Source organism: Chelonia mydas, chromosome 27 (genome assembly GCF_015237465.2).
Source record: "Chelonia mydas isolate rCheMyd1 chromosome 27, rCheMyd1.pri.v2, whole genome shotgun sequence".
NCBI lineage: Eukaryota > Metazoa > Chordata > Testudines > Cheloniidae > Chelonia > Chelonia mydas.
Window position 1 is genome coordinate 14584320 of NC_057860.1, and position 22178 is coordinate 14606497.

The 22178-nt window shown below is 65.8% G+C and overlaps 2 protein-coding genes across 2 annotated transcripts in view; both read right to left on the reverse strand.

The window, feature by feature from the left end:
• LOC102941380 (inactive phospholipase C-like protein 2) overlaps nt 1–10717 on the reverse strand; it is a 31498-nt gene extending 20781 nt beyond the window's left edge. The window contains exon 1 of the mRNA XM_037886959.2: nt 10506–10717. Within this exon, the coding sequence (XP_037742887.1) occupies nt 10506–10631 (126 nt within the window). The 5' untranslated portion in view covers nt 10632–10717. The remainder of the gene's footprint in view (nt 1–10505) is intronic.
• Nucleotides 10718–13987: 3270 nt separating this feature from the next.
• On the reverse strand, nt 13988–21788 carry GHDC (GH3 domain containing). The gene is made up of 8 exons (XM_037887106.2): nt 21507–21788; nt 21243–21379; nt 20290–20863; nt 19816–20005; nt 18394–18465; nt 17989–18122; nt 16595–16683; nt 13988–15686 (listed from the first exon to the last, which is right to left on the reverse strand). The coding sequence occupies exons 1-8, from the start codon at nt 21760–21762 to the stop codon at nt 15486–15488; spliced, it is 1653 nt and encodes a 550-aa protein (XP_037743034.1). The 5' UTR covers nt 21763–21788; the 3' UTR covers nt 13988–15485.
• Nucleotides 21789–22178: the final 390 nt, after the last annotated feature.

Here is a 22178-nt window from a genome sequence, read left to right on the forward strand (position 1 = left end):
GGTGGGGGGGGGGAGGGGGGAGGGATGGACCAGCCCCAAGGGCAGCTCCCAGCTCAAGGGCTGGACCCTGCTCAGCAACGGGACAATGCAAAGACACAAAGGAGCTGACAGGAACCATTGGTGCCCCTCACTCCCGACCCGCAGCCCCCCGATAGCCCAGCTCAGCCCTGCCACCCCCAGCTCTGCCAGTGCCCCTCACTCCCGACCCGCAGCCCCTGCTAGCCCAGCCCTAGGCCTCACTGATCCCTCTGCCCCATCCTAGCTCTGTCAAGCAGAAATGCGTGGAGCCAGTGTCTCCCCTACATGGCTCCGCGGCTGAGCCCCCCCCCAACAGGCTCGCTGCCCTTTTAATCCAGAAGATCTTCCAATCAAGACCAGCTGGCACGGGCTGATCCCCGGGATCCGAGGTTCCTGCTCGGGCCCCCCTGAACTTCCCCCCACCCCTGTCAGGTACCCAGCTGTCACTGTCGCCATCAGCTAAGGGACCCCCACGTGTGCACCGCCCACCCCACTCTTGCGGCTGAGAGACCCGGAGCCAGCGGCACGTGGCTCACTCAGCCAGGATGATGCCCTGACAGTGGAGGGTCCCCTCAGCCCTGGGGGGACAGGGGGTCGCTTCGGCCACTGGAACAGCTGCAGCCCACCAGGGTCAGGGCTCCCTGCGCTGGGCACTGAGCAGCCCCCACCTCAGGGGAGCCCCCGGCTCTACCAGCCTCCCACACATGGCCCAGTGGGGAGAGGTTCCTGCCTGGCCAAGCCAGCTTGTTTTAGCTCCGTTTTCCTTCCTTCCTTCCTTCCTCTCGAGGCCGGAGGCCGCTCGCCCTCCCCTGGCGGCCTGGCCACTTGGGCTTCCTCCCTGCACAGGGAGGCCCAGCCCAGCGCAGCTGCCCCACCAGACCTGGGGTTAGAGCAGCTCGGCCCCAGCTCTGACATGGGCCCCTGCCCCCACCATGAACCTGCCCCCGTCTTCCCCCAGGGATGGACATGCCCGCAGCCCCCTTAGCCCGTCAGCGCTAACGACCCTGGCGCTACGATTCAGTCCTGCCCCCCGCCCTGCAGCACCATGCCAGACCCCAGCTACCCCGCACCCGACCGGCACCCGCAAAGGGAAAAGAAAACTGCAGACACCCCCGGCTTGCTACCCAGAGAGGCCCCTGCCCCCCCCCGCACGGGGCCCATTCACCACGGTATCTCCCAAAGCCAGCCCTGGGGGACGGGGAGGGGGGCTGGGCCTTTGGGCTCATTGCACAGCGGGGCTGGCCCAGGCCAGGCCACCTTCCACCCCAAGGCCCCGCCGAAGGCTGCCGCTCAGCCTGGCCTGGCAGCAGGGCCCAGCACCAGGACCTGGCCCCCCGCCCCGGGCAGGGCTGTGTCGGAGCAGGAGCGACCCCAGGGAGTCGCTGCCCTAACGGGCTGCCCTGTGGCCCCCAGGCCAAGGCCCACAGGGAACACACGCCGGCTGCCCTCAGAGGGCCCTGCTTGACCCACACCCCAGGGGGCTGCTCTCGGGAGCCAGGCCTGGGGCAACCCAGAGGGGCAGTGACCAAAGCCTCGGGCGAAGAGGCAGCTGCCCTGTCCCTGCGGCTGGCGCCTCCCAGACACGCTGCCCCCTTCCCTGGCCCAGGACAGTGCATCGGCCCCTCCCTTCCCGAAAGAGTGTGGCCACACGGGCAGTCTCTATACTGTGTATTGGCCCTGGCACTCTGGGCTGGAAGCCTCACGTGCTGCTCTCGCAGGGAGAGAAACTCCCTGGGAAGGATGAAATCTCTAGGTTGGGGGGCCGAGTTCTGGGGGGAGGGGGGAGGCATCTGCCAGGCAGGGGGTACCAGCCCGAGGTGCCTGCAGAGCCCCGGGACTCCCCTCCCGGGGGAGGAGTAAAGCATCAGCTGGGAGGGCACCAGCACCCAACCCGCCTTTGGTCATCCCGGGAGCCGGCAGAAACTGGGGCTGTTCCGATTATGGAGCCGCTGTACAGGGCTGGGATGTCAGAGGGGCTGCAGGTCGGGCGTGAGGGGCACCGGCAGAGCGGGGTTGGGGGGAGCCCAGGGCTGGGATGTCAGAGGGGCTGCAGGTCGGGCGTGAGGGGCACCGGCAGAGCGGGGTTTGGGGGAGCCCGGGGCTGGGATGTCAGAGGGGCTGCAGGTCAGGCGTGAGGGGCACCGGCAGAGCGGGGTTGGGGGGAGCCCGGGGCTGGGATGTCAGAGGGGCTGCAGGTCAGGCGTGAGGGGCACCGGCAGAGCGGGGTTGGGGGGAGCCCGGGGCTGGGTTGTCAGAGGGGCTGCAGGTCGGGTGTGAGGGGCACCGGCGGATATTTTCTGTTAAAGGGACAGACACCGCAGAACACAACCCCCCCCGCCCCACTCCCAACGTCCCCAGCTCTGGCAGGAGCCGGGCCCCCTCCCTGTGCCGACGCTTGCAGCCCGGGGCAGCACAACGCAGACCTGACCCAAGCGCCGGCTGCACAGACGCCTCGTTGATTTAATTAGGCTGCATCGTCCCTTTATTGATGCAGACCACTGGGGCCAGGCATCCCCAGCTGGCGGCATGGCCCCCCGCAGGCCCGACCCAGCCCACAGGGGGCCCAAAGGGGGCTCCACAGACCCCAGGAATACTCCAAACCAGAGCCCAGCAGCATACAACCAGGGTACGGCGGGACGTGAAAACAGCAAGTGGAGACGGGGCCACCCCAGCTGGGGGCTGGCGCCCTCCTCTGCTCTCGGTTACCGGCTGGTGGTGACGCCGACAGGCCCTGGGTCCGCTGCACGGGCACCCCCCACACGTGCCATTAGCAGCTTCAGGATCCGTTTGCATCCCCTGGTTTCCGTTCCCCCCTCGCTGCCAGATTGCTCTGGAGAGCCAGCCCGGCGCCAGGGACAGCAGCCTCCGCTCTGCCCGGCGTCCGCCCGCGAGATGGGGCCCATCACGCCAGGAGCCAGAGCTGGGTCCTGTGGGGCTAAAGGTGGGGAAGAGGACTCTGCTAACGAGGGAGCCGGCCCCGCTGGGAAACAAGTTGAATCCAAGAGGGGCCCCCAACCAGCCACAGGAGGGGTCACGGCTCTTGGTCACTGCCAAGCTGCACCGGACTCAGCCACGGAGCCAGCATGAGCAGCGTCTTGAGCACCAGGCACCGGCTCCCGGCTCCTACCGGGCCAGAACTAACCAGCCGCCACCGGGCCCTTGCGCCCTCCCCAAGACAAACACTCGCTGTTGGCCCAGCCAAAGCTGCTTTACTTATGGGGCTGGGCACCAGGGCCCCACAGCGCCTCCCGCCTGGCAGAGACCCTGCCCCTTGCCGAGGCTCCAGCCTGGGATGCTGCAGAGCCTGGGGGGCAGAGGCCACGGTGTTTAAAGGCACCATGAAGCGGGCAGAGCACCCAGGGCCAGCGGCAAAGGGCCCCAGCCAGCACCAGCTGGACCGCGAGGTCCTAGCCGGGGGCAGGAGGTGCAGGACTAGGGGAGCCTGCACACCATTCTGGGGGCACCTAGCGGCCCCTGACAGGATCAGGGCCCCATTGGGCCGGGCGCTGCAGCCCCATCCCCACCCCGAGGCAGGGAGTCTGGACTAGGCTGGGCAATAGGCCGAGTGGGGCGGGGGCAGACTGGCCAGCACGGGTCCTGTCCACAGGGTGCCAGGAGGGCTCCCAGCGGGACATCGGTTCAGGGCTTCCCGGCATGTCCTGCCCAGGGATTCCCTGTGCCCAGGGGACGTGTGTGGGAGATGGGAGCTGGCACAGATCACACTGCGCCCGACACCCACCGGGCTCACTGGCACCTTGCACCCAGCCGTGGGCAGAAACCCAGGCCAGGAGCAGGTTCCAAAGGCGACCGACAGGCAGAGAGTCCCTGGGACCGGCCAGCTCCCCCGACTCCGGCAGCCCGGAGTGATCTCGGGGGGACGAGTCAGGTCGGGGAGGTACAGAACGCGGCATCACTATGGTTACTGTGCCCGGGCTGACACCTCTGCTGCTGCCATCCACCGGCCCCCTGGCCAGAGCCAGGCACAGCCATGGGACACCGAGACAAACCCCTGGGAGACCTCCCTGCTCCCATGGGGCGAGTGGCGAGCCGGGGGGGGGGGTGTCCTGGCTCCCTCCACAGCTCAGGGAAGGGCCAGGCAGCGTTTGGGGGGTTCCCCACTCTCATCCTGGCTCCAGTTTGTGGGGGGCCGGCTGGCAATCAGAGGGTGCTTCCCCTTCTCCCTGAGCAGGCCCCATGCTCCAGCCCCCTCCCAGCCGCCCTGCACCCACTGCTCCTGAGCAGAGCACCCAGGGGAGCCCAGAGCGCGGGCGGGGGGAGAACGGGTCCCATGGAGAGCAGAGACCAGCCCGGCCGTCACTGCACCTCAAGCAGCCTGGAAGGGGCGCTCAGCACAGGGGCGAAGCACCGAGCCCCCTCCAAGGCAGGGAGCTCTCTGCCCCTCCCGCGCCCGCCCGCCCAGGGGTGGTGGCTGTGTTCCCAGCAGGATCGGATGCACACATGGGGTCACGGCCCAGCCTCCACCCAGTCCAAGAGACACCGCCCCGCTCGCCCCACACCCCGCACAGCCCTGCCCTGGCCCAGAACAGAAAACAGGAAATCTACCCGGAAAGGAACAGCTGGGCGGGGAGCTGCTTTGATCAAACGGCTGCCGAGGCCTCCATGCCAGATGTGACCCCGCAGGCCTGTCCTCGCCTGCCAGAGAGAACCAGGCCTACAGTCCACGCGACTGGACAGAGACCCAACTGCAGGGGGGTCATGTCAGGCCGACACCCCCCACAATGCCTGGGTGCCCCCCAGTACAGTCAGCAGGGAACCCCTGCTCTAGCTGGGGCACAATCTGCGGGTGGGGTGTGACGAAGTGGGACTGTTCTTAATGTTTCCTCTGAATCGTGTGGGGGTGCCTCAGTTTCCCCCAGGCAGTTCTTAAGTATCTAGGTGGTGGGATAAGGGTGTATGATCATTGCAGAGCCCTAGAGGGCAGGTGTGTGCAGGGGTCTGGACACAAAGAATGGCCGACACCCTGTTTCCTGGCAACTGATGGCCTGGGCCCTTCCCCCCTGCAAGGTGAGAGCTAAAGGGCTGGAGAACAAAGGAATCCGGTGACCTCCTGGCCTGGGGAAAGGGACAAAGCCCAGAGGAGGAGGGGCTGGAGGGAGTTTCAGTTTGGGGCTGGCTGGGACATGGAGTGAAGGGCAGACGTGGTTGTCTGGCTCACTGACCCCCAGAATGGACCCAGCTGAGGGGTCCTGTTCTCTGCACCTACAAGCTCTGGTTTAGACCATGTTCCTGTCGTCTAATAAACCTTCTGTTTTACTGGCTGGCTGAGAGTCCCATCTGACTGCGGAGTTGGGGAGCAGGACCCTCTGGCTTCCCCAGGACCCCGCCTGGGCGGACTGGCTGTGGGAAGCGCACGGAGGGGCAGAGGAGGCTGAAGGCTCCGAGGTCAGACCCAGGAAGGTGGAAGCCGGGTGAGCTGTGTGTCCTGGGGACAGGCTGCTCCCAGAAAGGAGACTTCCCCAGAGTCCTGACTGGCTTCGTGGGGAGCAGTTCCAGAGCATGGCCCGGGGACGCCGTGACATGGGGCGATGGGTTTCAGGGTAGCCAGATTAACACCGGCCTGACTCGGCCTCCCCACGCCAGACCCCCCCCCCCCCGCATATGCAGCGGCCCGCTCCGCCCCAGCACCTCCAAGTGCTTTGCAGACGGCACAGAGACTCGCTTCCCGGTACAGGATGGAGCTAACCGCACGCTGCCTGACTCCGGCCCAGCGCGGCCGCTCCTGCCGGCGGTTTCATGAGCCTTGCTCGAGGAGAGGAAGAGGAAGCCCCACATCAGGGCAGCCGTGAGCGATGCACAGCCCAGCCCCTGGGAAGCTCTGGGAGGCGGTTCAGGGAATCCAGGGCTCCTGCTGAGATGAGAAGGGGCCAGGTCTGGACGCTGCAGCTGTCGATGCTGCAGAGGAAATAGAATCCCTGGCAGCCAGCTGCAGTATGGGGCGTGTGGCCCCATGCACCACTGGGGCACAGGCCGCCCAGCATGGCTCTTACCGCGTGCACCGGGGGCAGCAAATGCATGCAGTGCCCCCGCTAGGCACCGCAGGAGCACAGGGCGAGTGGCACGCCCAGTCACACCTGCCAGGCCAGGCACAAGACAGAGACTTTCGCAGGAGGGCACGGACAGAGACTCCAGTTCCAGAAGCCGACACCACTCACCCCGGGACCAAGCTCAGCCACTTACACGGGCCAGAACAACCCGGGATGTCCCCTCCGGGTCGCCGTCGGGCACTGGGGCAGTGCCAGGCCCCTTCCAAAACACCAGCTCCCCACTCTCCCTGGCACTATGCTGGGCTTTCTCCGTGCCTGATGCCGTACCTGCCACGGCTCCATGGCCAGGGACCTCCCGCGCATCGGGCCCCAGCCGGGTTCGCTGGTTTAGCCTCCGAGTCCCCGTGAGCCGATTTGGCACCAAGCTCTGTGTAACTTGCATAGGAATCTTGTGGGACATTCCCTTAAGCAGCTGATCTGGCGGCTTCCCCACCCCCCTTCCCCATCCCGTTCACACCCCGTTGGGTTCGGCTGCTGGTAACCGTGAGAGACAGAGGAACTGAAAGCAGCTGAGGTTAAGCCATGGACGGCTCGGGGCAGGTCTGGATCAGCAGCAGGGCTCAGGCCGTGCTGCTGGGGAGATACACGGGTAGACGACAGGCTCCTTCACCACCACTTGGGCCCCGGGCTCACGGCAAGAGGTGCCCCCCGGCCGTCCCACGGCGCGGGAGAGTCCGAGACATTCACAAGATCCCAGCCTCGGGGGTAACGTTCTAACACTAACAGCCACCGCAGCAGGGCCCCCACGGCTACAGTAACCGAACGCTCTGCCTCTTCCTGGGCCGGACCCCCACCCCGCTGCCCGTCTGCCAACCCGCAGCAGCTGGCCCCAGAACCGCCCCGGGAAGCTCGGCTAATACGGTCCCCGAGGAGGCGAGGCAAGCAGACAGGCGGGGCCCTCACCCACGGGCAGAACTGGGAGCAGAAACCAGGTGTCCAAGCGCCGTCCAGTGCCCTACCCACTGCACCATGCCGCCCTGGCCCACTGGATGCTGGAGAGACGCCAAGGCCCTATGCTGAGTTCAGCTCCAGGGCAGCGGGGGCCGTGGCACGTTACTCGAAAGCAGGTGGCTGCCCCTCGGCCCCAGCCAGGAGCCCCTCATCCTCCCACGGCCACGGGAAGCCCAGGCAGGCAGCGCCCCCCCTCCAGGCGGCTGGGCTCAGCCGGGGCTTTTCTAGAGGAGCTTGTTCCCTGCCAAGAAAAGAGAAAGCGACACACACGCTCCCCAGCAGCACCAGCTGCTGCCCGCAGCGAGGGGCTGGCACATGCCCAGCCTGTGAGATACCCGCCCCCACAGCCCCTGGGGAGGGGCGGTCAGTCTAGGGGGGGTTCCTGCCCCCGGGGCACTCGAGCACTGTAGAGGTTTACTGCTGCCCCGCGAGGCCTGTGCTGGGCACTGGCCCAAGGCGAACCTGACAGGCCTGGTCCGAGGGCTCGGCCTTTCTTCCAACCAGCTGCCCACCCCTCCCAGAATTGCCCTTCCCACGCTGACAGCCAGTCCCTCCTCCAGAGGCGAGCAGCAGCGAGCCATGTCACAAAGCGACCAGACTCCACCTTACCCCATCCCGCCATCCAGAGGAGAGCACACTTGGGATCAGGGCAGAGACAAACCCAGCATGGAGCTAACCCGTGGAACTCACAGCTGCAGGAGATTGTCAAGGCAAGGAGTCTGGGGTGCCCAGTCACTCAGTGGGACTCAGAGAAGGGATTCAATTCAGAGATGTCTACGTGAAGGCCAGAGGGGACAGTTATGATCCTCAGCGTGTCCTTCGGGACACAGACAGCAATTCCTGCCTCTTGTCCGTAAGACCCTCACGTAGATCGAGCCAGCTCCTGCAGCGTGGCTAGCTCACATGAGACACGGCCAGTCTCTGCACGCCCAGCCGCAGAGACCATCGCTGGCTGCAGACAGGGCCCCACCCCATAGCGATATGCCCCCCATTGCCTCTGTGGCCCAAGGGCCTCTCCAGGGGAGACTCTCGGGCCACCAGTAAGATACTCTGTGGGCATTTTTGCTTTCCAAAGTCTTTGGCTGCAGGCTAACAGGGGCGCGGGCCCCTGGCAGGTTTACCCTGGTGTCAACGGTGGAATCTCTGACCTGAGGACGTCAGTGACTCAGCCAGAGGTGAGGGGTCTATTGCAGGAGGGGTGGGCAAGGTTCTGGGGCCTGCGACAGGCAGGAGGTCAGACGAGATGATCACGGGGGTCCCGTCTGGCCTTAAAGTCCATGAGATGGACCATGGGCCAGCAGAGCCCTGCTACGTCTCCCAGACCGAGGGAAATCAGCTCAGCAAGCACCCGGTAGGGTGGAAAACGAGGGCAGAGCTGTGAAGGGCTCTGGCTGCGGTCGTGCTGCGGGCACAGTGTTCGGGGAGCGGCTCCCGGGCCATTTCACGTGCCCACCTTCCCACCCCCGTCCCGAGGAGCCCAGGGAACACAATGAGGCAGCTCAGAGAACGGGGAACAATGGCGCTGTAATTGCCCTGCACGCACGTTACGAGGATCGCGAATGCTCCCTTTGCCAAGGCAACGCGGTGCTTGACAAAGGAGCCGTGGGCAGGGGCCAGCAGCCCACACGCCCGGTATTAATAGCGCAGAGGCAACTTCGTCTCAAAATAGGCCGTGAGAAGAGAGGAGGCGGGCGCTGGACAAAGGCGACCTATTGCACGGCCCAGCCATGGTGACGCAGGCACCACTGGGGGACAGATTTAGAAACCCACGTGTGACTCTCCTCCACCCCCGGCCCCGGGACCGTCCTCGCCAGGGGCACCGTCAGACCTCCCTCGACCTTCCCGCAAGAGACGAGCGAGGACCGAGCGGTCAGGCAGGGAGCCACGCGAAAGTTCCTCCTTCCGGCAGGAAGCACCAACCCCCCAAGGAAAAGGGGGCGAAGCCCCCAGAACTCAGAAGCAACGTCCCCTCCCCACGCACAGCCCGGCACTTCACTCTGGACAGAGCCTCCAAACCCAGCCCCGCTGCCTCGGGACGCCAGGCGATGGGGGGCTGCCAGGGGGCCTGTGCATGGCAAGCCGGGGGGCGTCACCGAGACAGGCCCTGTCCCAAGGAGCTTACAACCCGCAGCCAAACCCGGCAATGGTGCTGTGCGCGCCTGCCTGAACTCCCACCCCAGAGCCTCACCAGCCAGCCCAGGGCCTGAACCCAACGGGGTCAGCCCTTGCCAGGCCTCGCTGCCAACCCAAGCAGGCTCCGAGGCAAACCAATCTGCCGGCTGCCCTGGGCCCTGGCGCTGCCCGTCTCCCCCAGGGGCAAACGAGACAAACCTCCAGGGACACCCAGGGCAGCCGTGCAAGGCCCCCTCCCCCGCTCACAGGCATGTGAGGCCAACCCAGAGCCAATCCACATTGACACCCCATGGGGCCCAGCGCCTTTTGGACAGACGCCGATGGGGGGCCCCTGGGCCCCGCCCCCAGCCTTTCCTTGAGCAACTGGGAAGCCCCCCACAGCTCAGCATCACCTAGAGACCAGGCTGCAAGACCCCCCAGCCCCTATCCACTGAACCTGGTACCGGCCCCCCGCCAGGGGAAGCCCCTCGTGGGTGGGAACAAGTCAACAGCCCCTCCGAACCAGGCCACCCTACCCCCCACAGCTCTCCCAGGCCCCCTCGGCCCGCCTGCCCTCCCCACCAACCAGCTCCCCGCTCGCTTTCCGCCCCAGTCAGCCCCAGTGGTAGAGCCATTTATGAAGGGGTGGGGGTGGGGCTGGGGCAGGATCACCCCAGGTTGGTGGGGGGAGGGGGGTCAGTTAGCTCAGGGGAGGAGGGCTCGGGGGGTTAGCCCTAGGGAATGGGGGGGGGTCCCCAGAGGAAGGGGGGGTCCCAAGTACAGAGGGTCCCATCCAGGCTGGGGGGACACAGGATGGGGGGGGCAGGCAGGGTGCGGGATAGTGGACAGGTGCCAGGGGAGATGTGGGGGGGAGGGGCGTGATGAGGGTCCCGTCGGGGGCTGGGGGAAGGAAGTGTCCCGGCCAGGGGGAGGTGGGTGATGGGGGCCCCAAGGTCCCAGGCAGATGGGGGGTATGTAGGTCCCAGGGTCCGGGGGGAGGGAGGGGATGCGGGTCCCGGCGGGACGAGGAGGGATGCGGGGGTGGGGGGTGCGGGGATGCGGGTCCCAACCGGGGGGGGGGCGGGCGGGAGGGGGGGAGGGAGCGGGGATGCGGGTCCCAGCGGGGCGAGGAGGGATGCGAGAAGACATGGGGGGCGGGGATGCGGGTCCCCACCAAGGGGTGCGGGGGGCCCGGGAGGGGTGCGGGGGGGGGGAATGGAGCGGGGATGCGGGTCCCGGCGGGGCGAGGAGGGATGCGGGGTGGGGGCGAGGAGAGATGGGGGGGCGGGGATGCGGGTCCCCACCGGGCGGTGCGGGGGGCCCGGCAGGGGTGCGGGGGGGCCGCGGTCCCGGTCTCACCTTCATGATGCTGGCGCGGGGCGCGGCGGGCACCGGGCTCCGCTCCGCCGAGTTCTCGCGGCTGCTGCCGGAGCCGGAGCCCGAGCCCGAGCCCGGGCTCCCCCCGCCCCGGGGCCCGTCCGCCATCCCCGGCTCGGGGCTCCGCGGCGGGGCCGCTCCCCAGGCTCCGCAGCCCCGAGCGCCCCGCAGCCCCGCGCGGCTCTGCCGGGAGACGGGGCGGGGCGGGGGGCGGGCCCCAGCGAGCCCGGCCCCGAGCTCCGAGCCTGACCCCCGGCCGCCCTGGGGCGAGGGGTGCGAGCCCGGCCCGCCGCCGGCCTCTGCACCCCAGACACCCCCCACCCCATCTACACCCCCCTCCTCTGCACCCCCACCCCAGACACCCCCTCCTCTGCACCCCCAGACACCCCCCCACCCCATCTACACCCCCCAGACACCCCGCAGCCCATTTACACCCCCCTTCTCTGCACCCCCCTCTGCACTCCCCACCCCATCTACACCCCCCTCCTCTGCACCCCCATACCCTGACCCACCTCACCCCCACCCACCCTCTGCACCTCCAAACACCCCCATCCAATCTGCCCATTCCACACAGCCTCGCCCTCTGCACCCCCCACCCCAACCACCCTCCACCCCAAACTACCCCATCAGTTAACTACCAACCCATCTACCCACTCCACACACCCACCTCTCTACACCCCAAACACCCCTTACCCCCAAACACCCCACCCCCACCCCATCTACACACCCCCACTTTCTGCATTCCCCACACCCAGACTCCCCACACAAACTACCCAACTACCCACCCCAAACACCCCCACCACATCTGCACCCCCCACCCCCACAGCCCCCACCCCAGTACAGCCCCCACCCCTCACCAGCACAAACTGCTATCTCCCCGAATCCAGATACCCACGAACACAACCCTATCAACCCCCCCCGAAACACCCTCCCTACACACAGCACTCACCCCAGCCCCCCAATCTACCCCCAGCAGGATCCCCCGCTCCTCCCCTCATCTGCCCCCTGAGTCTCCCACCTCAGACCCCCACTGGACCTTCCCCCAACTCCCTGCCAGAACCCCCCCACCACACCCCCACAGAGTCAGTCAGGCGGGGGGCTTGGGAGCACGTGACTTCCCTCTCTAAATAGGGATAATGGATCCAGCTGCCCCTGCCCCACCTAGTTCACAAACCTTGGTGTGGGCTTTGTTTTATACAGATTGTGAGCTCTGTGGGACTGTGCCACACCCAGCCCCAGGGGGCCCTGAGCTCAGTCAGCTCTGTGGGGCATCGGCCCAATGGGGGCCCTGGGCGCTTAGGAACAGCCAGACTGGGTCAGACCGAGGGTGCATCTAGCCAGTGTCCGGTCCGCCGACCGCAGCCAGTGTCTGGTGCCCCAGAGGGAGTGAACAGAACAGGGAATCGCCCAGTGATCCATTCCCTGTCGCCCATTCCCGGCTCCTGGCACACAGAGGCTAGGGACACCCTCCCTGCCCAGCCTGGCTGAGAGCCATTGATGATCCTCCATGAGCTTATCTAGTTCTTCTGTCTCCCTTGGGGTCTGTGCAGCGCCTGGCGCGCTGGGGCCCTGATCTCAGCTGGGATCTCCAGGGGCCACCATAAAACAAATAACCCTACTCATTAAGGTTTACAAAACAACCAAGGGTAATTTCAGGCCAGCAGGATGAGGTGTTCCTAGCAGCAGCAGCTAATCACCCCCTGTGAGCTTAGAGCCGCCCCAGCCCTGGGTCCGCTGCAATCCCCGATTCTCCACTGATTCCACGGCTGCGGATTCCAGGGAGGCCTAATGAGACCGTAAGCTCCTTGCAAACCCCCACTGTGCTTGGCAGCCCCGCGACAGGAGCCCCTGGCCGGCTCGGCAGAGCTAACGAGCTGGATTTCGCAGCACACAGAGGTGCTCTAAGGGGAGGAAATGAATTCATCCACTGGAATAGGCCCTTGTGAGGGACGGACCCCCTGCGGGACATGAGGGGCTCCCTACAGAGCAAACGAGGAGGCCCCAAATTGCAGGCAGGAAAGGTCCCTGACCCTGTGTGTGCAACGCCCCGGGCAGACAGACGTTCCCATTTGATAGCGGGTGGATAACCCGAATCCAGGCACCCACAGGTGGCAGCTAGGAAAAGAAAATAAAGCAAGCAGCATGCAGGCTCCAGCTTAGAGAATGCAGGGGTGGGCCCCAGGGACAGCACTGCTGCGGGACGCTCGACACCGGCGCAGGGCATCAGGACGAGAATGGGATGGGGACCAGCTCAGTGAGACTCCGGGAAGGCTGCGTTCACGTGCGTGTGCCCATGTGTACGTGTGTATATATATCCCCGTCCCGGGCTCGCCCTGCTCGCCACGGCTGCCCCCCCAGCAGGAAACATTAGGAAACACTCCAGCGGAGGCAGGGCCCCGCAGCTCCCTCCTGGGCTCCCGCCGGGTGCACCAAGGACCATGCAGAATTCCTGCAAGCCAAGCCAGGGCTGAAGTCACTCGAGTTGCTCCCACATCAGCCAGCAGGGTCCGTGTTACGGTGCAGTCAGCGCCCATCCCTGCAGAATTAAGCTCAACCTGCCCTGGACCAGCGAATGCTTTCGAGCGGGCCAGGCGTACTCTGACCGTGGCAAAGCATCGCTCAGCACCGGGTACTGCAGGAGGGAGGCTGGGGTGTGCGCTGCCGAGGCCTGCTGCCCCTAACGCTGCCCAGGGGGTGTTGCAGAAGGTGGATTTGAACAGAGCCTGCAGGAGGGAACAGGCCCGTTAACTCACTGGCTGATGGCTGGGGTTGGACACGCTGCAGCTGCCCCCCCCCAGCTTGTTCTCTGTGACAGGGTGCTGTGACGAGCCTTCCTCCAGCTGCCCCCCAGAATCCAGCCAGGGGCCTTTCACCAGGCGCGTTGCAGAGGAGACGCTGGCGCGAGGCCACGCATGCCAGCTCCGAGCAGAGCTCCAGGCCCTCCCCTCTCCCTGCCCCAGCCCCCAAAGGACATTTTTTTCTCCACTTGCAACCAGAATTTTGCTCCCGCAGCATGGACAGGGCAGGGGGGAAAGGCTGGACAAGGCCTTTTGCCAGCGTATTGTCTATGGCTGATGAGCAATTTCAGTAGCAAGCTGGGGGCTGCTTTTTGCATCTTCCTAAGGCAAGACCTCCTGCCAGGGGCTCGGCTTGCCCCTACCCCAGGCCCAGCTGTCCGCCCAGCAGGCTTCCTGCGCATCACAGCCCAGTTGCCCTCCGAATAACACCGTCACTAGCTGCTGGGAAGAGCCAGCTCCTGTGCCTGGATCTCCCAGGCAGCCGGACGGTCCCAGGGCCCCCGCAACAGATGCTGAATTGGTGAAATATTCACGAGGTGGGCTGCCTCCATAACGAACACAAGGCAAACACCATGGGGAACTCTTTAATCAAGCCAAGAGTCAGCCTTCCAGCTAGAAATCTCTTCATGGGGATTAAAGCCCCAATCACAGCGCACGGCCCGGGGGTTATGTTCAGAGATAATCCATCTTTATTTTGCTTTTTGAAACATTAAAAGCAGCCCCCCCCCAACCCCCGCTCATTGTTTCATAAACCGGAGGGCACGTGCCACAGTGCAGCTTACGGGCTGCCAGCGATCTTGGCCTCCCAAGCTCCTGCTCGCAAGGCCGCACGAGCGAAGGACTTGCTTTTTGCGAGCAGATCCGGCGCTCCGTGACCCAGGCCGCTGGCACAACGTAGGACACCACAGCTGGGAGCTTCGAGCCAGGGGCCAGGTTAGTAAGCACCAGGTACGACATCCATACCTGCCCTGCAGGCCCGGCTCAGCTCCACAGAGCAGTGCGATTTGGTTCCCAGGCCTGCAAACCAAGGGCCTCTCGGCGCTTTGTGGGCCCTAGGATCCATGGGTAGTTCCCCCAAGACGATCAGAGATTGCCCCACGTCTTTACCCTCCCTTCTGCAGCCACCACCTTCCACCCCAGAGGTGGCTGCATTTCAGGGGTGCTACAGAGGCAGAGCCTGGGGCAAAAGGCACAAGCGGAACGCCTGGTGATAAATTTGTCAGGAACAATCACAGTAACGAAGCCAAGGGAGAGGAGAGATTCCAGCCGAGGGGGCAGCTCCCTCTGCAGCCAGCCCTCGCCCACGCGCTGCCAAGGAGGTGGTGACAGGCGCAAGCTCCGCAGCCAGAGGAAGTAGGGTGCAATGGTCGGAGCACGAGCCAGGGTTCGATTCCTGGCTCTCCCCCAGACGCCCCGGGCTTCTCTGAGCCGCAGCCCCCAAGCTCTGCCGTAGGGAGACCAGCCCAGCCCTGCCGCGCTGCCAGGGGCGCAGACTGCGGGGATGGGGCAGGTGCTGCCCTTTAGCCATCGACCCTCATCTCACCAGCCGCCTCCTCCTCTTCAAACCCCTGCCCCGGACAGCCCCCCTTCCCCGCCTGGGGGCACGGGGCCGCCAGCCCTGGGTCTCCCCGTCCCTGCCCGTCTCCACGCAGCCAGCACCTGCGCCGAGCTACCGACCTGGGAGGCGAACGTGACGCTGGCGCCATCTGGTGGGCAAACCGCTCCCTGGCAGGGCCACACCTGGAGCATCGCCAGCAGGTCGGGCCCCGAACCCGCAGGGAGCTGGCAGGCCTCGCAGAGGGGCAGGGGCAGGCAACTTCTCCACTCTGCCCCGCTGCTCCCCTCAGCATGCTCCGTGATGGGGAGGCCACGTAGGGTGCAGCGCCCCAACCGGGCACCCCCGCCTGCGGTCGCACCGTGAAAGGCTATGGGGCAGAGGTCATGGCCCCCGCCCCGCCCCACCCATCCCTCCCAGGCGAGCTCTGCGGGCAGCCTCTGCCAGGCCGGGAGCCGCCCCCACCCTGGCCACGGGACCTCCCCAGCCTCCTGCCCCACAGCCCCGGTTCCCTACACCGGGGACCCTCCCTGCCCCCTGCAAGCAGCAGCAGACGCAGAGCCCGAGCGAGGCCAATCTGGGCCCGTGGCATCGCAGGGCTGGCCGGCCTCACGAGACGACTCTGCTCTGGATGAAGTGCAGCGGGCGCCTCTCCCTCAGGACTCTGGCCATGGGGCCCGGGGAGCCCGCAGCATCCCGCAGCTCCCTGAAGGCCCCGGCCGCCACCAGGTGCAGCCGCACCGGCCCAATGCTGCCCTTGAGGCGGAAGGTTTTGTAGACAGGAAAATCCTCCTGGAGACACTGATCCAGCTGCAGGGAGAGGGAGAGGGGTGGGGGCTCGCCCTGGGCCACAAGCAGGCCGGTTCCGGCTCCGGGAGCCAAGGGTCGCATCAGACCCTCTACCTCACCTGTGCACCAAAGCTCCTTCTACCCCAAAGGTCGCCAGCCTGGACCAGCTGGGCCCGGCAAGCCTCTGCCCACAGTGGCCGGTCCCAGCTGCAGCAGGGGAAGGTGCCAGGTGCCCTACAGTGCCGGGACAACCGGCCCCGAGCACTGTTAGCAGCAGGGGCTCTCCCCCAACCCTATTTGCATCTGGAAGGTCTCGTTACCCCGGCAACATCCAGGCCCCTTTGGAATCCTGCTCTGCTCCCAGCCTTAGTCAGACCTTGTGGCGAGGAGTTCCACTGGTAGAGCGTCTGGCTCTTCTGCTGCACCGAGTGCCCACCTGTGCTGTGAGGGTAACGGGGCCCCTCTCGGCCCCAGACATTGCTGTGTGCTTCTCTTCACCTGTGCAATCCCACCCCCACCCCCCGAAAGACGGGGCGTCCTGCAGGGCACAGCCGGGGAGCGCACAAGGGGCCGAGGCCCTGTCCCTGGGCTCAGCAGCGCAGCCGCAGGCCAGGGCTGAGCCGCACCAGAGAGTGCTGCCACCTAGTGGCCAAACCCAGCCACAGCTGCGCAGACCTCTCCAGGGGAAAACCCCAGGCCAGGCCGGGGCACCCGTGCGGCTCTGGTGGGGCCAGAGCCCCATGCTGGGAGCAGCCCCAAGCAGGCAGGATCGTTCCCTCCTGCAGGCTGGAGAGGGAAGGTCCATCCCCACCAAAGCCTCTTTCCAGCTCCAGGCCCCTGGATTGGGGCAAGCAGGGGCAGGAAGACCCCCACCTGCCCATGGCACCAGCTGCCTCTACCCCATGCTGCCATTTTCCCAAGGCACTCACCTTATAGCGCTGTGCCTCCGACAGATCACGCACGCCCCGCAGCTCCACGAACACCTGGTAATGGGGGGCACAGGCCCCAGAGGAGGCACCTGGGGGCAGCATGGACCCACGTTAACCAACCCAGCTGGAAGAGCAGGAGAGACATCCCACGCCGGGAGCTGAGGGACAGGGGTGGAAAACCCCCATGGGGGGGCAGGGACCCAGACCACCGCAGGCTAGCTGGCCGGCTCTCGGCGGCAGTACCTCGCTGCAGATGGGCGCAGAGCCGCTCCCAGGAGGTGCCATCCTGTCGTCAAGCTGCTCAGGGGCTGCCCTGGCACAGCTGCCCCCTCGTCTCAGTGCTGGGATCTGGATCACCTAGCCACTCCATGACACCAAGGCTAGTGCCAGCCACAGCCCTGGGTGGCTCGGCCCCCTCCTGTCCAGCCATCTCACCAACCCCTGGAACCAGGCCCAGCACCAGGACACAGCTGGGCCTGGGCCCCAGGCTGACCAGGCTGGGGGCACGATGTGACGAAGTGGGCCTGTTCTTAATGTTTCCTCTGAATACTGTAGGGATGCCTCCGTTTCCCCTATGCAGTTCTTAAGTCTCTAGGTGGTGGGATAAGGGGGTATAATTGTTGCAGAGCAAAGGGCCAGGGTACATAATGGCCAACATTCTGTCTCCTGGCAACTGATGGCCTGGGCCCTTCCCCCCTGCCAGGTGAGAGCTAACGGGTTGGAGAACAAAGGAACCAGGTGACCTCCTGGCCCGGGAAAGGGACAAAGCCCAGAGGAGGAGGGGCTGGAGGGAGTTTCAGTTTGGGGCTGGCTGGAGACATGGAGTGAAGGGCAGACGGGGTTGTCTGGCTCACTGCCCCCCAAAATGGACCCGGCTGAGGGGTCCTGTTCTCTGCACCTACAAGCTCTGTGTTAGACCATGTCCCTGTCGTCTAATAAACCTTCTGTTTTACTGGCTGGCTGAGAGTCCCGTCTGACTGCGGAGTTGGGGGGCAGGACCCTCTGGCTTCCCCAGGACCCCGCCTGCGCGGACTCGCTGGGGGAAGCGCACGGAGGGGCAGAGGATGCTGAATGCGCCGAGGTCAGACCCAGGAAGGTGGAAGCCGGGTGAGCTGTGTGTCCTGCAGACAGGCTGCTCACAGAAAGGAGACTGCCCCAGAGTCCTGCCTGGCGTCGTAGGGAGCAGTTCCAGAGCATCGCCCGGGGACTCCGTGACACAGGCCAGCCAGGCCTGAGCACAGACAGGGTCAGGCAAACCCAGGGGTGCTGAAAGGGGCAGCAGCGCAGAGCACGGTGGGGCAGAGAGGGGCCAGGCTGTCTCAAGCCAGGAGCCCTCGGACACGTCCAGGCCCGGCCTTGCCAGCACGGGGCTGGGTACCGGGAGCGGCACTTACCCAGAAGGCTGCTCTCTGCACAGACGTAATCGACCAGCCGGGCTCCCGGCCACATGGCCACGGCGCGGCGCAGGCTCCGGTAGAAGCGCTCCTCGGGGACACCTTCCCCACGCACGCTCAGGGTCTGGCTCAGCCTGGGGAGCCAAGGGCAGGGGGTAAGCGTGGGAATCGGGTGACTGCACCTCTGCCAGCAGGGGGCAGTGCCATGGCCTCAAACTCACCAGCCAGAACAGCCCCATCCCCGCCCTCAAAGCACCGGGGAGGGGAGCCCCCAGCCCCCACCCACTTCATCCTCCCCCCAAACCGCCCTGCAGGGGCAGCTCCCATCTGGTCCCCAGCGTTCCCCAGGCAGCAGCCGAGCGTGTGGGGAGCCGGCATGGGGTGTGTGGGGGTGACTGTCCCCACCTGCGCACGGGCCCCACCACGGGGCACTGGTTGTAGAATTCAGCCACCTTCAGCACCTCCCCGATGCGGCACCTAATGGATAAAGGGGTAGAGAGAACGTGAGCCACGACTGTAGTTCCCGCAACAGGCCCCATTCCATCGTGGCCTCCCATGGACAGCAGGGGGCACATGGCATGGGGCGTACTGGGGTGGGGGGTGTGATGTTATTGACATAATCTGGGACCGTATAGATCATTGTTGCAACCAAGGTCCTGTCGTGGCACCAAATCTTGTATAAAGGGAGTCAAATAAGGTGTCTCAGACATGGTTACGGTTTGCTGGTTAGGGTTGTGCTGTCTATATGGGGGTATCATTTTTGTAGTTGAAGTTATGAATATTGGCTCTGTCCTGTCTGTATTTCAAACTTCTGCTCTGCTTCTGGGTGACACCCCAGACAAGTTGGTGTCAGCTCTGCCTAGCCTGCTTGATGGCCCATTAAGGACCATCAGCTCTACAAGTGACCCACTGAGAGAAGGCAGACACGCCTGGGGACCCAGCGAAATATGCAGGGACTTGCCCATGTGACTCCAAACTCCATTTTGCTGTAATTTTCCACAGTAAGAACAAAGAGGGGTTCTTACACCTGGAGGTGACTATAAAAGGCTGATTCCTCATCTCCATCCTGTCTTCAGTCCTGCTTCTTACCTCTGGAGGGACTTTGCTACACTGAAGTTTTGAACCAAGGACTGAAAGACCCAGCTGGGGACGTTCTCCAGAGACTTGATTTGAACCTGCCGTTTATTCTAGTGCTTCTACAAGCCTGAACCAAGAACTTGGCCATCACTGTGTGTCATTGATTCTATTTGACCAATTCTAGCTCTCATCTGTATCTTTTTCCTTTTATGAATAAACCTTTAGATTTTAGATTCTAAAGGACTGGCAACAGCGTGATTTGTGGGCAAGATCTGATTTGTAGATTGACCTGAGTCTGGGGCTTGGGCCTTTGGGATCAAGAAAACCATTTTTCTTTTACTGGGGTACTGGTTTTTATAACCATTTGTCCCCATAACGAGTGGCACTGGTGGAGATACTGGGAAACTGGAGTGTCTAAGGGAATTGCTTGTGTGACTTGTGGTTAGCCAATGGGGTGAGACCGAAGTCCTCTCTGGCTGGCTGGTTTGGTTTGCCTTAGAGGTGGAAAAACCCAGCCTTGGGCTGTGACTGCCCTGCTTGAAGCAGTTCGTCCTGAATTGGGACTCTCACTTGGGTCCCGCCAGAACCAGCCTCGTTACAGGGGGCAGATGCTGAGAGGTGCGGGGCATACTGGGGTGGTGGGGGGCACAGGGCGTACAGGACTGGTGGGGCAGGGGGTGTATGGGGCTGGCGGGGCATAGGGGACTGGTGGGGGCGCAGGGCATATGGGGGTGGCAGGAAAGGGGGCACCTGGACAATCCAGCCTGGGCCGTCAGCACCAGCTCGTACTCCTGGCCCTGCTCAACGTCTGCCAGCAGCACGGTCTCGGGGGGCCCCTCAGCGCCCGGCCCCGCCGGCAGGAACTCGCAGAAAGCCCAGCCCGGGCAGAGCAGGTAGCGGGAGTCGGGCTGCTCCGGCCACAGGTTCACCCCGAGCAGAGCTGGTGGGGGACACTGTGGGTCAGCAGGGAGAGTACACAGCCCCCAGCCCTCCGGCTACCCAGGCCCCGCAGACAGACCCACAGCGGCCCCCTTGTGCAGCATGGAGACACCCTCTCGGCCTGCAGGCGAATGACCTGAACAGCCAGCACTGGCCCCCCATCGCTACGTGGGGCTGGGGCTCACCACGCCCCCCCATTGCGCAGACACTGGGCTCTGCTTACGGGGCTCCTGCCTGCACAGGGCGCTGACCCGACCCCGCCTGGCTCGGCCGATGCCCCTTTACCTCCTGCTGTGCCGTAGAAGGGGCAGTAGAAGGGGAGGCCCTGGCACTCCGACTCCCGCAGGGCCTCCCCGTAGAGCTGCTCGCCGCTGGGCTCTGCCACCACCACCACCTGGAGCCGCGGCCACAGGCGCCGGGCGACGCCGTCCCAGCCCCTGGCACACTCTGCCCTCAGCTCCGCAGCCCGCGCCGCGTCGGGCGCCAGCAGCCCCTCCAGCCGGCGCCGGGTCCCCTCAGGCAGCTCCAGCCGGGGACTCAGCTTCCCCAAGGCCAGGTCCTGCGCCAGGCCCTCCCAGCTGGCGCGCAGCACGCCCAGGGCATCGTACAGCTCCGAGGCCAGCCCGGCCTCCAGCGCCCGCAGCGCCCGCTCCCGCAGGGCAAACACCAGCTGCACATACAGGGCCGCGGCTCGCGAGGGCACGGTGCCCGCCTCCTCCGGAGTGCAGTACAGGGTGGGCAGCGGCCACGCTGCGGCAGGCAGGGAGCAGCCCCGGGCCCAGGAGAAGCGGGCCGTGCCCCGCGGGCTCAGGGCCTCCGGGAAGACTCTGCTGAGGACGTCCAGGTACAAGACGGGCCCCTGGGGGGGGTGAGGGGGAGAGAGAGAGATGGAGACAGAGCCAGGGCAGCCAGACACCAGCCATTGTATCTCCCCCCGCCCCCCCCCGGGTACCAGCCTGCAACACCCCCTCCCCTCCCCCCCTTCCCCTGGTACCAGCCTGTGAAATCCAGCCCCCCAGGAGAAAAGCCCAGCCTAGGACACCTCCCTCCCCTGTAGCTTTCTCCCACTCAGCTCTCACTCCCCCCAGCCCCTCGGCTCCCTCTGGCTCAGCTCCAGTTTGGGGCAGCAGGGCTGTGTGGCACATGGGTGGGGGGCTGAGACACATCCCCCCTCCCAGGCACCCTGAAAAGGGGGGAGCCCTGGTCTGCAGGACCCTGCCCCGGCTGCCCCCATGTACCTGCAGGGGGGAGTCTGCGGTGCAGCAGCTCCGAAGCAGAGCCCAGGGCCCCGTCGGCAGTGCCGGGGGGGCAGGCGCCTCGCCCCCGTGGGAGCCGCGCCGTGCCAGGGGGTGATGTTCCCGGAACACGCCCAGGTCTGCGGGGAGAACACGCCAGGGTCAGGCTGAGCCCCCCACGCCCTGCTGGGAGGGGGCGGGCCCAGCCCCCCCGGCCGGGCTGCCCACAAGGGGCTGGGGGCCCAGCGCCAGGCCCTGCCCCGGTACCTGGCTCCGCGGCCCCGGCTCGCCCCAGCAGCCGCAGCAGGAGGCGCTCCTGGCTCCGCCGCACGGCCGCCGACGCCTGCTCCAGGTGCCAGCGCTGGCAGCCCACGGCCCGGCCCAGCACCCGCAGCGCCAGCCAGTGCCGGAGAACGAGCCCCCAGGGCCCCCGCCGGCCCCCCCAGGATCCTGCGCCCCCCGGGCGGCAGCGCCAGGCCCAGAGCAGCAGGGCCAGCGCCACGGCCAGCCCGGCGAGCAGCATCGCGGTGCTGTGGGGAGAGGGGGGATCGTCAGCACAGAGAGACACACGGACCCCCCCAGCCCCCGGGCCCCCCAACACCTCAATGGCCCCAGGGCCCCCCACAACCCCACCTGGCCCCCCCAACACCTCAATGGCCCCACCTGGCCCCCCAACGGTCCCACCTGGCCCCCCCAACACCTCAATGGCCCCACCTGGCCCCCCAACGGTCCCACCTGGCCCCCCCAACACCTCAATGGCCCCAGTGCCCCCCACAACCCCACCTGGCCCCCCCAACACCTCAATGGCCCCAGTGCCCCCCACAACCCCACCTGGCCCCCCCAACACCTCAATGGCCCCAGTGCCCCCCACAACCCCACCTGGCCCCCCAACACCTCAATGGCCCCAGTGCCCCCCACAACCCCACCTGGCCCCCCAAC